At 36.6% G+C, this 13,713-nt stretch overlaps 1 protein-coding gene across 1 annotated transcript in view; it reads right to left on the bottom strand.

Moving 5' to 3' along the window:
• Erbb4 (erb-b2 receptor tyrosine kinase 4) overlaps positions 1-13,713 on the bottom strand; it is a 1,004,487-nt gene that overhangs the window by 32,404 nt on the left and 958,370 nt on the right. The window contains exons 23-25 of the mRNA XM_051190418.1: positions 7,392-7,538; positions 5,082-5,179; positions 3,579-3,749 (exon numbers count right to left, since the gene is read on the bottom strand). Of these exons, the coding sequence (XP_051046375.1) occupies positions 3,579-3,749; positions 5,082-5,179; positions 7,392-7,538 (416 nt within the window). The remainder of the gene's footprint in view (positions 1-3,578; positions 3,750-5,081; positions 5,180-7,391; positions 7,539-13,713) is intronic.

Raw genomic sequence — 13,713 nt, forward strand, 5'->3', positions numbered from 1 at the left:
GCTCTCTTTATGTAGCCCTGGCTGTCCTGGAATTTGCTCTGTGGACCAGGTTTGACTGGAACTCAAAGGTCCACCTGCCTCTCCCTCCTGAGTGCTAGGATTAAAGGCATGCACCACCATGCCCAATTTGTAGATTAAATATTTAAGCCATTGAGTTATCTGCTGGGACCATGAGAAAAGTCTTTAGTTTGGGTTGGAATTACATTTTTTTTTCATAGAAAATTAAACTGAGATCTCGATGGTTTCTCCCTCCTTCCGTCCTTCCCTCCTACCTACCTACCTCCTTGCCCTCCTTCCTAATATTTTTCTTTTTGTTGTTGTTGTTATTCTTTTGTTTATTTATTGAGACAGGATCTCCTTATTTATCTAGGGAAGGATGGGATCACTACTATCCTTGATTGGCACTGAATTCTCAAAAGCCTTCTGCTTCAACCTCCCAGCGCAGAGATTATAGGTGTGCTTACTAGCCTGGCTTCACCTTGCCTTTATGCATCAAATCTTTCAGAAGTGGGGGGTGGGGAGTCTGAAAGATGTAAACCAGGTGAGTTGCATTTTATGAGTAATTACTAGGGAAATTTACTGACAAGTCCCAGACACTGAGGTTGGTGCCAAGAATAACAAATATATTGTGGAAATAAACTTGCATCTTTAAAGACAAGATACATTGTAATAGAGACAGAAGGCCTATCTAGGAACTCTGATCTGCTGGCTAGGCATGGGACACCATTCTAATCACCTCACTTCTTTGTGACAGATTTTCTGTTTATACAACATGATAATAATAAAATAACATCATTGGGTTGTCATAGGAACTAAAAGTTGTTAACATACATGAGCTGAATAGTAACATCTAGGTCTTATTTCATTATTACTGTCAGTCTGAAATAAAGTTGCTGCCATCTTACAGAATGACCGGAAATTTGAAGTTTCTCTTGAGCTTATGGCCAAGACAACTAGAACGCTTTGTTCTACTATAGTGACAATGTTCTGAGATGGAGGCGCTAAGGGGGAAAAGTTGCTTCCTAGAAAACAATCAAGAATTATGTTCATATCTTATAAATGGAAGATCCTGAGTATAGAGCTAAACTCATTATATCTCCACACCACTAATGGCCAAGAAATAGTTTACTGTAGCACTTGCCAAGCTGTATGCTGAGTCTGTGACTTTGTAGCACTTCCATTACCCCAGACACATTAAAAATTTAATAAAATCATGTACTTCTAATTAACTCACAAGCAAAAACACCATACAAGTGGTCTAAGGAATCTACTCAGACACTAGGCCAATTCCAGACTTCAGACATCTCAGTCAGCTGCTCTGTAGTTAGAATGGCCATTCTGAAGCTTCATTTAGGGTTTTGTGATCAAGTTGTTTATTTACCCATTTGTGGTTCCTGTTATTTCAATACCCAGAAAGTTTAATTCATTTATTCACTAAAAAGACAGAGAGAGAGAGAGAGAGAGAGAGAGAGAGAGAGAGAGAGAGAGAGAGAGAGAGAGAAGACAACACTAGGTTAATCCCAGCACTTGGAGACCACTCTGTTCTACAGAGTGAGTTCCAGGACAGTTAGGATTGTTTCACAAAGAAACCCTGTGTCAAAAAACACAGCAAAACAAAGAGAGGGGGAGAGAGAGAGAGAGAGAGAAGAGAGAGAGAGAGGAAGAGAGAGAGAGAGAAGGAGGAGGAGAAAGAGGATGGAGTTGAAGCTAGGAAAAAAAAATTAATGTTGGAGCTTTTAATGACATATGTCCTTTTCCCAATATCACACCCTCCCTTGTCACCTAATAGGACCCTCTCTGGATAGATTTTTATCTTATATTCATAGATTTTTATCTTATGTATATAAGATATATAAATATCTTATATTTATCTTATATTCACACTTACATATCTTTAACACATACATGTATACATTATAAGCTAGGAAAAAACATGTAAGAAAAAACATGATGGTTTTTCGCATTTTCTTTCTTTTTCTTTTTTCTTTTTCTTTCTGAGCTTTGTTACTTACTTTACTATTATAATTTTAATATTACATTTTAGTGCTATGGTTTTCAGGTGTGTTATTTTCCTGACGATTTAGTAATCTTATTTTTCTTTACAGCTGATCAATTTTCTGTTTTTATCTCTTGATGGTCATCTAGGTTGGTTTCATTTCCTTCCTATGCAGGCACCTGGCTATGTTTTGAAATCACGAGTTACATAGAGATTCCTTGACTCTCTAATGTGTGCTAACATCTCTTGGCAGAGACACTCACGTGTTGAGTGGACAAGTGATTCCTTTTTTTTATTAAATTAAAACTATTTAAATAAGATTCATTTTATTTAAAAAGAATGCTAGATTCCCAAGAGCTGGGGTTTTTTATCTGCCTGACATGGATTCTGGGATCGCAACTATTCTACAAAAGCAATCCACACTTGTAAGTGCCATCTCTCCAGTGTCTCCAGACAAGCGAATCTTTTAAAATAAACAGAAGGGTTGACAGCACTTAGTGAATAACTGAGACTCATGTACCGTGGATTTGATATTTGAAATGTGAATTCTTTTCAGAAGCATCTGAAAATGTCTTGGTAAAGGTTCATGGGGCTTCAAAATATGATCGACTGTGGCTTAAACATGCACACACTTTCCAGTGTTTGCATTTCACTTGAAAGAAAAGTGAGTGTTTTTTCAATGAGTGAAAAATGTGCTAGTATTGATTAACACGGGATAGTGTAATATTTTAAACAAAGTAAAAGCCTAATGAGCAAGAATTTTCATTACTCTATGAAGTATTATTAGTTTGGTTCTTAACAAATAAAATTTGTTTAAGATGGATAAGATGAACCTCCCTGTGGAGTTGGGGGGAGAATAGGATGGGTGGGGGTCGGGGGGCATGGGAGGGAGGAGGGAGAGGGAACTGGGATTGATATGTAAAATAAGAAAAAACGTATATATATATATATATATACACACGCACAAATATGGAGGTAAGATGATTTCTTTGGGAATGTTGATTTCTTAGGATACATATTGTATTGTCCATGCTTCACTTCCAAAGTTATCTATAGTGAGCTTGCCATATCTTTTGTGGGTACTGATGGGAGATGACATTCTGTAAATATGTTTTTCTTATTGGTTAATGAATAAAGCACTGATGGCCAATAGGAAAGCAGGATAGGTGAGACTAGGAGACCAGAAGGATTCAAGGAAGAAGTAGGGAGGAGTCAGCATGTATAGAGATTGGAGAGAGCAGACGCCAGCCCCACTCTCTGGTAAGATGAGACCACATGGAAATACTTAGATTAGACAGAGCTTGCCGATAAGAAACTAGTAACTGGCCAACAGCGTTATATCAAAAAAGAGTCTCTGTGTGTTAATTGGGGCTGGTGCCACAGTGGGTTCAGGCTGTCAGGAAAAACCTACTCGTAACAGGGTACAGTGTGCTTTTGACATGGAAATTGCAATAGTAAGCTCTATAGTTACTTGAAAATTTTTATGCTTACAATCATTGTATACAAACTTATTTCTGTATACAGTACTGTATACAAGTACTGTATACAAATAATACAGTACTTGTGTCTAATTACTTCTTACCCTATTGGAGTCAATTCTTGCTCTGGATGTATAGATAGGAGGAGGGATGTTGAAAGCCTGGGGGACCAAGTATTCCTCAGCATCCATCATGTCTTCCAAATCCTCTTCATCCAAGAGATTCTGGAAGAATTTGCTGTCATTTGGACTCGGAAGCTTCATACGATCATCACCCTGAAAGATTGCCCATAAGATATGCACAAATCATTATTCCTTCCTTTATAACTTGTGGTTTCAATACTATGTTTACATAACAGAAAAACAAACAGCTGGAGAATCATGTGCTCATTAAAAAACATCTTTAGCTTAACTACCAGCCTAAAAGAATCCCATACTATGGTTAGACATTAAAAGGTAGGAAATGGAATACAAGAAGAATGTGGCAAATCAACAACAAAGGAAAAAAAGAATGAGGCAGGTGATGCTCATGCTTCAAGGGTGGCAAAATCCATTTCTGATCTAAGAATAACAGTTCACTGGTAAGGAGGTGCATGGGTTAAGAATAGACCATAAGAGGCAATTAACTTCAGTGTTTATTTAATATGGTTGCACTGATGCTCCAGAATTAGGACACAGACACCCATGCTTGTCCTACACTATCATGGCACTATTGTCAAAGTGGGGGCATGCAACATAGATAATATTTGAGCTTGGAAGAGATACAAAACCCTTGCCAAACTTTGTTCAATTTATCATATCATAAATATTTTTAGCTTTTCCAAAAGTTTGTGATATTTGGTAAATAATTTCAGTTTGTGGGGGTTAATTTGTGGGGAAAATAATTGAAAATCAGTGTCTTCTAAAGTCTGGCTTTTGTCTTCATGTTAATTTATTTGAAGATAAAGTTTCCTTCCAGAAAAGAAAGATAATCCCAAATACTCAAGGTATACCTGCGTAGGCTTTAGGTAACAATAACGACAGAGAAATTATTACATTAATTAAATGATCCTATCTGTTAGATTCCTAATTTTGAATGGAAAATGTTCTTTTGGTATGTTCTTTAATTTAAATAGGCATCAATTCATTTGTATTGAGTTATTGCTTGAATAGTATACATCCCCTCCAATAAAACAATTCATCTATACTTCTACAATTAGCATATAAATGAACGGCATTGTTACAGCATTTAAATTCATACTTTGCTTTTATTTGTCATCGTCGTGCACTCCTGCATGTTCATGCCTTTCCTTTCCTACTTCCATGTCATATGTACTCTATTACCTTCTTGTCCACAATTACCTTTCCCTTAAAACCTCTTTCTCCTTTTTCATGGTCCATTTCTAGTTTTATGACCTGTACAATATATATAAACATAACATATATATATGTACATATTTATACATACACATATATGCAGGATATGCATATGAGAAAGAGCATGCAGTATTTGCCTTTTTGAGCCTGCATTGTCTCAGTTAATTGAATCATATTCAGATCCACCAATTCCTAGGTGTTCACATGGTCTCTTGATTATTGGACATTTCCAGCAAAGTCAAAAGGACTAACCTGAATAACTAAGTATCTTTGAGGGTCTCTAGCCATCCTTGAAAACTCAGCAGCCAGTTCCTTGAATTTAGGCCTACTGTCAGCATCGATCATCCAACCTGTCAATTAATGCAGAGAAAATTATTAGTGTATCTATAATTGGAGAAAGTGACACTGAAAATTTGAAAAATATGGACAAAATGTAAAAGGTATTATTTTAATAATAATCTGCAAAAATTCAGTGAAAGGACATTAGTGAAAGATACAAGACAGTTAGGTAAGGCAATATATTATAACAATAAAGGCAAGATTTAAAACATTTAGTGGAGTTTTAATTATGTATTTATGTCTAGGTATGTTCACATTTGTGCAGGTACCCAAAAAAAAGGGTATAAATCAATCTGGAGCTGGATGTCAGCTGCCTGACTTGGGCGCTGAAATCCAAACTTGAGTCTTATGCAAGAGCAACACAAACTCTTAACTGCTGAACCTTCTCTACGGAACCCCAATTTTCATTTTATTGATCCTATTCAAATTAATTCTTGTCCTTGAAAACAGACCCCAAGCTTACTATGGAAAAGTTTAGAATGTCAGCTTCTGTTGTTCTTATTTTTCAGTGTGGATATAACATTTTTAAAAACATTCTTGGATGGTTATAGACAAGATAATTGAGATAGAATGTGAAGTTTTATATCAAGAATACATAGTGGAAAATATTTGGTTGTCATTATAGTACGGTGGCACCTAAAGGCTAAAATGGGTAATTGAAAGCAGCTCCCTTTTGCCGGTTTGTTCCTGGCTAGAAGAACAATACAAAATGACTTGCAATGTGTGTTCAGCAACACGTGTTACCTTAGCTCTCCCAGAATAAAAATACCAGTTTTCAACGTAGGTAGTATTCTTTAGCTAGGAGTTTAGATTAAAATGGATCTAACTACCTAACTCTGTTTAGCTGATGAGATGACAAGAATAACAGCACCAAACTTTCTTTGATTTCGTTGCCAAATGATCCCTTTCTAAAGCATGAAACCTCCAGGGGAAAGGGAAAACCAAAAGGTAAAACTCTCAATATACTTTGTCTAATAAGGCAAAATGTTTGCTTATCTTTCCACCATCACATTGAGCTACTCAAGTCACAGCTGATGCTGGTTATGGTAACAAATTATCATATAATATATGAATGCTTTTAAACTCTCTTCAGGACATGGAGTAAATAAGGCCTGATCTAATATAGCTAGGAACTTTTTTTTTTTTCTATTTCTAAAGAGCTAATTTTTGTTTTTGTTCTGGAAATCCTTTGGGTATCATCTTATGCATCCTTTGTGTCACCTATCCTAAGCTCAAACACTCTGCATCTTATGGTTATTCATTTCCAAAATCGTTTGTTAATGCCAAGATGCTAATGCCAAAGCTACTGGAGCCAAAAAAAGGTTAACTTCACAGTGAGATATTTGTTTCTCTCTAACTAAATATTGAGTAAATAGGACTATGCTTAGAGAAAAGGGCATGCTGACCTGCCCTGCAAGGAACATTTTTTATTCCTTCCCTTCCTGTCAGAATGGATCACACATGTCATGAATATAAATATGAGAAGACCTGGGCCCAGCGTCTCTGAGTCTCTTATTAATAAAATGCTTATTCACCTTCACCACTCTGCGTCTTTCTTTAACCCTATGTAAATCAAAACTGGAAAACCTGAGATTATACAAGAGAGATGGCTGCCTGTTAATCTCACTTAAATTAAGTCAGAAACACCAGAGACTTATTTAATTCTATTAAAATTAGTGGCCTAGGCTTCTGAAACACAATTATAATATATATGTGTCTGGGGTATAGGAACGGAAAGAAAAGAACATTTGATGTAAACAAATGATCAAATTGAAAAAGTAAACATTATAATCTTTATTTCAATGCAGATTCGCCTTTTCTGATTCCCAGTCTGCTCTGCTAATTTACTTTTCATTAAATCTATATCCAATTAATTCTGTTTTAGGCTACCAGTGATGTTTAGATACTTTCCCATAAAGATTAACATAAATGTTATTACCATCATTCTTATGAATAATTATTTCTCTTTATGAGAAACATTGATAGGCATTGAAATTATGAAAATTAGAGGTGTAAGAACTACATATTGTTTTACTTTATAGCTTGGAAGCATGCTATTATTTCATAATAATAATCACAACAAATAGGCATTTAGATTCTGCATTCATAAACATTCTCACTGATGTTTTTCAATGCAGAGAAATATTTTGCAGGTAAAACAATCTAAACTGCTAGTTTGTTAAGAATGACGATACAGCTAGTAAAATTATATTCCAGTCTTACATTTGACCATGACCATGTAAACATCAATTGTGCAGATGGGGGGTTGCGGCAAACGCTCTCCTTTCTCTAATAAATCAGGAATTTCTCGGGTTGGAATTCCATCGTAGGGTTTTCCTCCAAAGGTCATCAGTTCCCATATTGTGACACCTAATTGGAAATAAAATCCACATATAAGCAAATTACCATTACAATTTTGAGTGAACACACATAAAATTACTCTTTAAAATCAAACAATAGAAATTTGAAGGAAATTCCTTCACATTCCTTCACTCACTTCAACAATTCCAAAGCAAAGCCCTCCTGGGACAATTAACAGTAAGAATTCTTTTACTATTGTCTTGGAATTATTAATGCATAACAGGAAAATTTTAGGACCAATACCAGAAATTAAAACAAACTCCCCATTTGTACCTACAGGTAATTCTGATGCATACTGATAACAATTGTTTCACATACATTAAAATTCAAAATACATTTCCTTTACTGTATGCATGTGTTCAATATCAAATAAATATGATGTCAGGAAAAGCCTGACATGGATAAATTTTTAAATTAGCCTTTTGGCGGGAAAAGTCATCAAAGGCTGAGATGATAGTTTCAGAATGTTGAAGGTGTCTGTGGTTACAGCAAAGCTTGTGGCTCACTGTTCAGCCAACACAAAGAAAACAAGTGAAAAAGAAAAATTTATTTAGCACGTACGAGAGTCTGCGTGAAGATCAAGTCATATGGAAGACAGAATATATAGGAATGGGAGTCCTTTTGAAATGAGAAGCGAGGAAAACAATGTACAGCTTTTTTCTAAGCTAATGATATTTTTTTTTTTGTTTTGAATCACTAGAGTTCTGACTGACAGAGAAAACAAAATAAAAGGCAAAACCAGGAACAAAAACAGCCATATACTAAAGATTAGTTATTTACTATAATAGGTAAATTCCCTATCACTGAGACTTATCCTTAGGCCAGAATACTTTTAAAATAGAAATAGCTATGTAAGCATGGTAGTGTTAAAGTATGAATCTTAAGGGATGCATATACAGATTTATTTTAGTATAAAATCCAATAATTAGGGCTATGTTTTCTGAATACCTCTATAATGTTTATTTATTTAAACTGGTGTGTTAGTCACCAGTGCTTGAAAACAATATAGATATGTAAACTTCAAACTGCCTTTTAGAATAAAATCATTAACACTGATTGGATTATTTTATTAATATTTACATCCCATAATTTTTATTGTCCGTGTGTACAACTAGTGACATTTTTCAGCAGATGGATGTTTTCTAAATCCTTATTTTTTTATATCAAGATCTAGTTACTCAAGAAAGCCATTGTTTACATTACAATGGAAGACAAATAAAATTGTGATCACTGTTTTTAAGCAAGTCACAGTATGATATACATACATACAAACAAACACATACACACATACATTCCTATGCCCATAGAACACGTGCACAAAGGAAACATTTTTCTTGAACACATGTTTGCTGTTGTTGAAGACCACATTGGTATTTTCAAATCTCTATCAGCACCTTCAAAATAATCAAAGTCTAAAAACCACTACATATTAAAACAATAAAAATATTATGAAATATAATGCCAATAAGTACAAAAATAAAGACTAAAATGCCCGAATTCCTGCTTCTGGTTATGTAAGTAAATATTTCCAGAGTAGTGGCACAGTGAATATTAAAGGAGATGGCTTTGGGTCTAAAGAGAAATCTCAGACTATAGAAGAAACATAAGAAAACATGTTATAATTCATCACCTTTAAGATATGTCACAGCTGATGCATATTCTGTGCATATTAAAAATGCAGCCAGTGATAATTTTCATCATACCCATACTATAAACAAGGATATGTAGCAATCTCTGCCACCCATGCCTCTTGCAATCAACTATGGCATATCATAATAATCTGAAGATGCCGTATGAAAGCATGCTGAAACCAAGGCTGCCATGCCAAACAGCACTGAGTATCTGTCTATTACTGTGCACTGAACAGCCAGTGGAAGTGGGAACTCATCATGAATAAAACTGTGATAGCCAGAGTCACAAGACTTCTCTCAAAGGCAAACTGTAGTATTAAAAACATGACCTTTTTTTTTTTTTTGGCAACATTTGTTTGTTTGTTTTGAGGTCGTGAGTAATTTGCCAGAGGCAGATTACCACCTTTAAATTTAGTGAAACGCAAGTACAAAAAGTAAAAGGAAAGCATATGTATATATTAGTACGCAATAAAATAAAATATGAACCTGTAACAACATTTGACACAAATCCTCACTATCACATACTTATGCTAATCTGCATCTGTAATACTTACATAAACACTAGCATACATGTTAATATGCAGCATATGAGTACCATATACATGATATATTTACTTTTTTATTGATTTTTTTAAAAGTTGTTTAATGACTAAGTTTGGTTTAACATTTGTCTTGCATTTGTCTAAACCATAAACACACATTTCCTACTTCCAAATTATAAGATATGTGACCTTTTTGGAAAATTTAACACCATTTATGACACAGACATGGGAAAATTTGTGTTGAAATGTCTTAGGTCTTTCCTCCCCCCCTATATATATATATGTATATGTATATGTATATGTATATGTATATGTATATGTATATGTATATGTATATATATATATATATATATATATCCCATGCCTATATACATGTCGTAAATTATATAGTTTTTAAATGAATTAAATATTTATATGGATGGATGAAAAAAGGCAAAACTAAGTCATGACTTAAGTAAAATAAACTGTACTGTGCTTTTAAATTTTATGATCGCCTTTAACTAGTCATAGTTTCTCTTCCAGTTATGTGATAATATATACTTTTAGAATTTTATTTACTTATTTCACATACAGACTGAAGCATCCCCTCCCTCCTCTCCTCCTATTCCACTCAACCTCCCCTCTGACTAGCCCCCTTTCCCCTCTCCTCCATTTTCACTCAGAAGGAGGCAGGGCTCCCATGGGCATCAGCAAAGCATGGCATATAAAGCTGCCTTCAGACCAAGCACATCGCCCCATTCAGGCTGGGGCAAGGCAAGCTATCATGCGGAATAGGTTCCCAAGAGCCAGCCAAAGCACGAGGGACAGCTTCTGCTCCTATTGCTAGGAGTCATATAGACAAAGCTACACAACAGTCATATATACACAGAGAGCCTAGTTCAGTCCTGTGCAGGCTTCTTTGTTGGCTCAGACTTTGAGAGTTCCCATGAGCTAGGTTAGTGGTGTCTGGGATTTTTCTTGTGATGTTCCTGAGCCCCGTTTCCTACGATCCCTCCTCTCTCTCTCCTCAGTAGGACTCCAAAAGCTTGGACCAATGTTTGGCCTTGGGTTTCTGCATCTAACTCCATCAGTCACTGGATGAAGTCTCACCAGTAACAACCAGAGTAGTCACCAATCTGATCACAGCAAATACCCAGTCAGGCTATGCATCTACTACTGCCAGGAGTCTTAGCTGGGGTCATCCTTGGAGACTCATCGGAGTTTCCCTTGCTTCTACCTAACCATAAACCCGCCATTTCCAGTCATCTCTCTCAGCACCCACCTTCACCCACACTACAATCAGACTCTTGGATTGCCATCCTCTCTCCCCACCCGCAGTCCACCTTCCCAGGGAAACCTATGTATTCCTCCCTTGGGTCCTCCTTGTTACCCAGCCTCTCTGGATCTGTGATTGTAGCATGGTGTGATAATAGTTTTGCTTAAGCAAATAAGGGGAAAACGGTTTATTTCACCTCACAGTTTAAAGTTATGTTAGGAAAGTCAAGGCATCAAGAGCTGGAAGCAACTGGCTACACTATATCCACAATTTGGAGATGAGAGGGATGAATGAATTCACAGTAGTTCTCAGTTTGCCTTCTCCACTTCATACAGTCCAAGAGACCTTGCCTAGGGAATGGCCCCTCTCTCGAGATAATTCCCATAACCATCGCAGAGGTTCACTCCCAGGCAGTTCTGCATTCTGTAAATTCCCTAGAAACACTAACCATCACAACTCCAACATATGCAGAACACATACATTTTAAGCTGTAACTTTCCACTCTTTGCCCCTGTATCGTCCTGACAATTTTATAAAATAAAATGTATTCAGTTAAACCTTAAAGTCCCGATGGTCTTCAACAATTCCATTACTTTAAAAGTCCAAAGTTTCTTAACTATGAGACATGAGACTGTGAGCTCTGCTAAAAAAAAAAAAAAAAAAAAAAAAAAAAAAGTTGTATACATCCAAATAACAATGGCACAAAGTAAATGTGTAATTCAAAATGGAAATGGAAGAATTGGAGCACAGTTTGAAAACAAAACAAAAGAAAAAAAGGAAGGAAGGAAACCAAAAACTATACCAAAGAAAAACAAACATCCAGCGAGCCAAACATTGAATCCTGAAGCTCCATGTCTGGCATCTGGATCTGATAACGTAATCAACTGGGTTTCAAAAGGCTTGAGTAGCAACACCCCTCACACTTTCAGTTCTGCTGGCTTCAGCATACACATCATCTTCAAGCTGCTTCTGTCCCATGTCTGCAATGCACACTTGTGCATGTCCCATGTGTCTGGCCATGTTGAATATACAAGTCTCCCCAGCAGTTGAGGGATCACCTTCACAGTTTTCCACAAGGGCCTCTCTGCTTTTTAACTCTGCCACACATCTCTGGGTCTTGGCTGCTATCGATGACCCCCTCATTTTTGTCTCCTTCATGCCTTTAAAACCATAGCCTCTAGGTGACACTGCCATGATCTGTCACTACCTTGAGATAGGGCTTGGACCTCCTAGACCACAGCTTCATCCACTTCTGTGTGCTGATCCTGGGGAAACTTCCGAGGCAAGTGCTTGGGGAATAGGGAACATTCCAGTATAGGCTTTCTTCCTTGAAATAAATTTGGGTCCGCTCAAGTTGGCATCTCTGATGGGTGTGGTTTCACTCTCAGTCCACTCCTCCCATTGTTCTAATGCACTGCAAGTGACCTTTCTTCAGTGGTATCCAGATCTTCAATGGTCATGTTAGAATTCAGGGGAGCCTGAATGCTCCCCTGTCCTATAATTTTCTCTGCCAAATAAAGCAGTCTGTCATCTCTCAATTAAACTTCACTCTATTTCTCAGGCAACAGGCAGAATAAAGACCAATTCTTTCTTAGTCAAACCAGCACGTGAATGGCTTCTCTCCCATTGTTCCCATCTGCAGCAGCCATGATGCAGGCTTCGACCATTTATGTTTCTCTTATCATCATTGCCTTCCAGACTCCTACCAGAATGGCCCATCAATTTCTTCTTAGAGCATTCCAGGATCTCTCTAGCCCAAATTTCTAAACTCTTCCACAGTCCTCCCCATAAGAAACCAAACCATAGGATAAGAAACAATTTCAAAGGACAAAGAACCATGGAAGTTTATTACAATAAAAGCTCCATTTCTTGGTACCAGTTATGGTCTTAGTTTCATTTCCTGTTTCTTTGATACAATGCTTTTACTAAAGAAACTCAGAGGGAGGAGGGTTATTTTCACCCACAATTCAGGGAGTAATTTCTCATAGTGAAAATGTCAAGACAACAGGAGCTGAAGCAGTTGGACATATCACTTATCTACAATCAGGAAACAAGAAGGCATGAAGGCACAAATACTAACTCAGCTCACTTTGTCTACTTTATATAGTATAGGATCTATTGCCTAGAGAATGTTCCGCCCTCAGTGGAAGGTCTTCCTATCTCAATTCATGTGTTCAAGATAGTATCCTACAGTCACAGTGATTCCCTACAGTAACTATCCCAGATGATTCTGGACACTATCAAGTTGAAAATTAATTCTAGCCATGACACCAGGGATTGTACTGTTTTTCGGTTTTCTTTTTCTTATGTAAATGTACTGTGTGTGTTTGTGTGTGTGTGTGTGTGTGTGTGTGTGGGTCTGCACATGCTACAGGAGATGAGTGGAAATCCAAGGACAACTTGAAAGTCTTGTTCTCCTTCCATCTCATGGGTTCTAGGGGTGGAACTCATACAAGAAGGCCTGGCAGTAATATCCTTTACCTTTAGAGCCATCTTACCGGCCTAGAGGCTTTGTGGTTTTATTACCAATTAACACTAGTTTTACGATGTATTTAAATTTAGACAAAGCACTGATCCCTTTTTGTTATGTTGTAAGTGTACAAAGTTGTAAGCACAGACAAGTTGCTAACTAGCTCACTTCCACAACTGAGTTCAATGTAAAGAAAAAAATGTTCTAATCTGGCCTATCATTCATTTAACCTCTCTGTCTTTCTAAAAATAATTTGTAAATGAAAAACAATTAGCAGTGTTCTCTT

Source organism: Phodopus roborovskii, unplaced genomic scaffold, assembly GCF_943737965.1.
Source record: "Phodopus roborovskii unplaced genomic scaffold, PHOROB, whole genome shotgun sequence".
Lineage (NCBI taxonomy): Eukaryota > Metazoa > Chordata > Mammalia > Rodentia > Cricetidae > Phodopus > Phodopus roborovskii.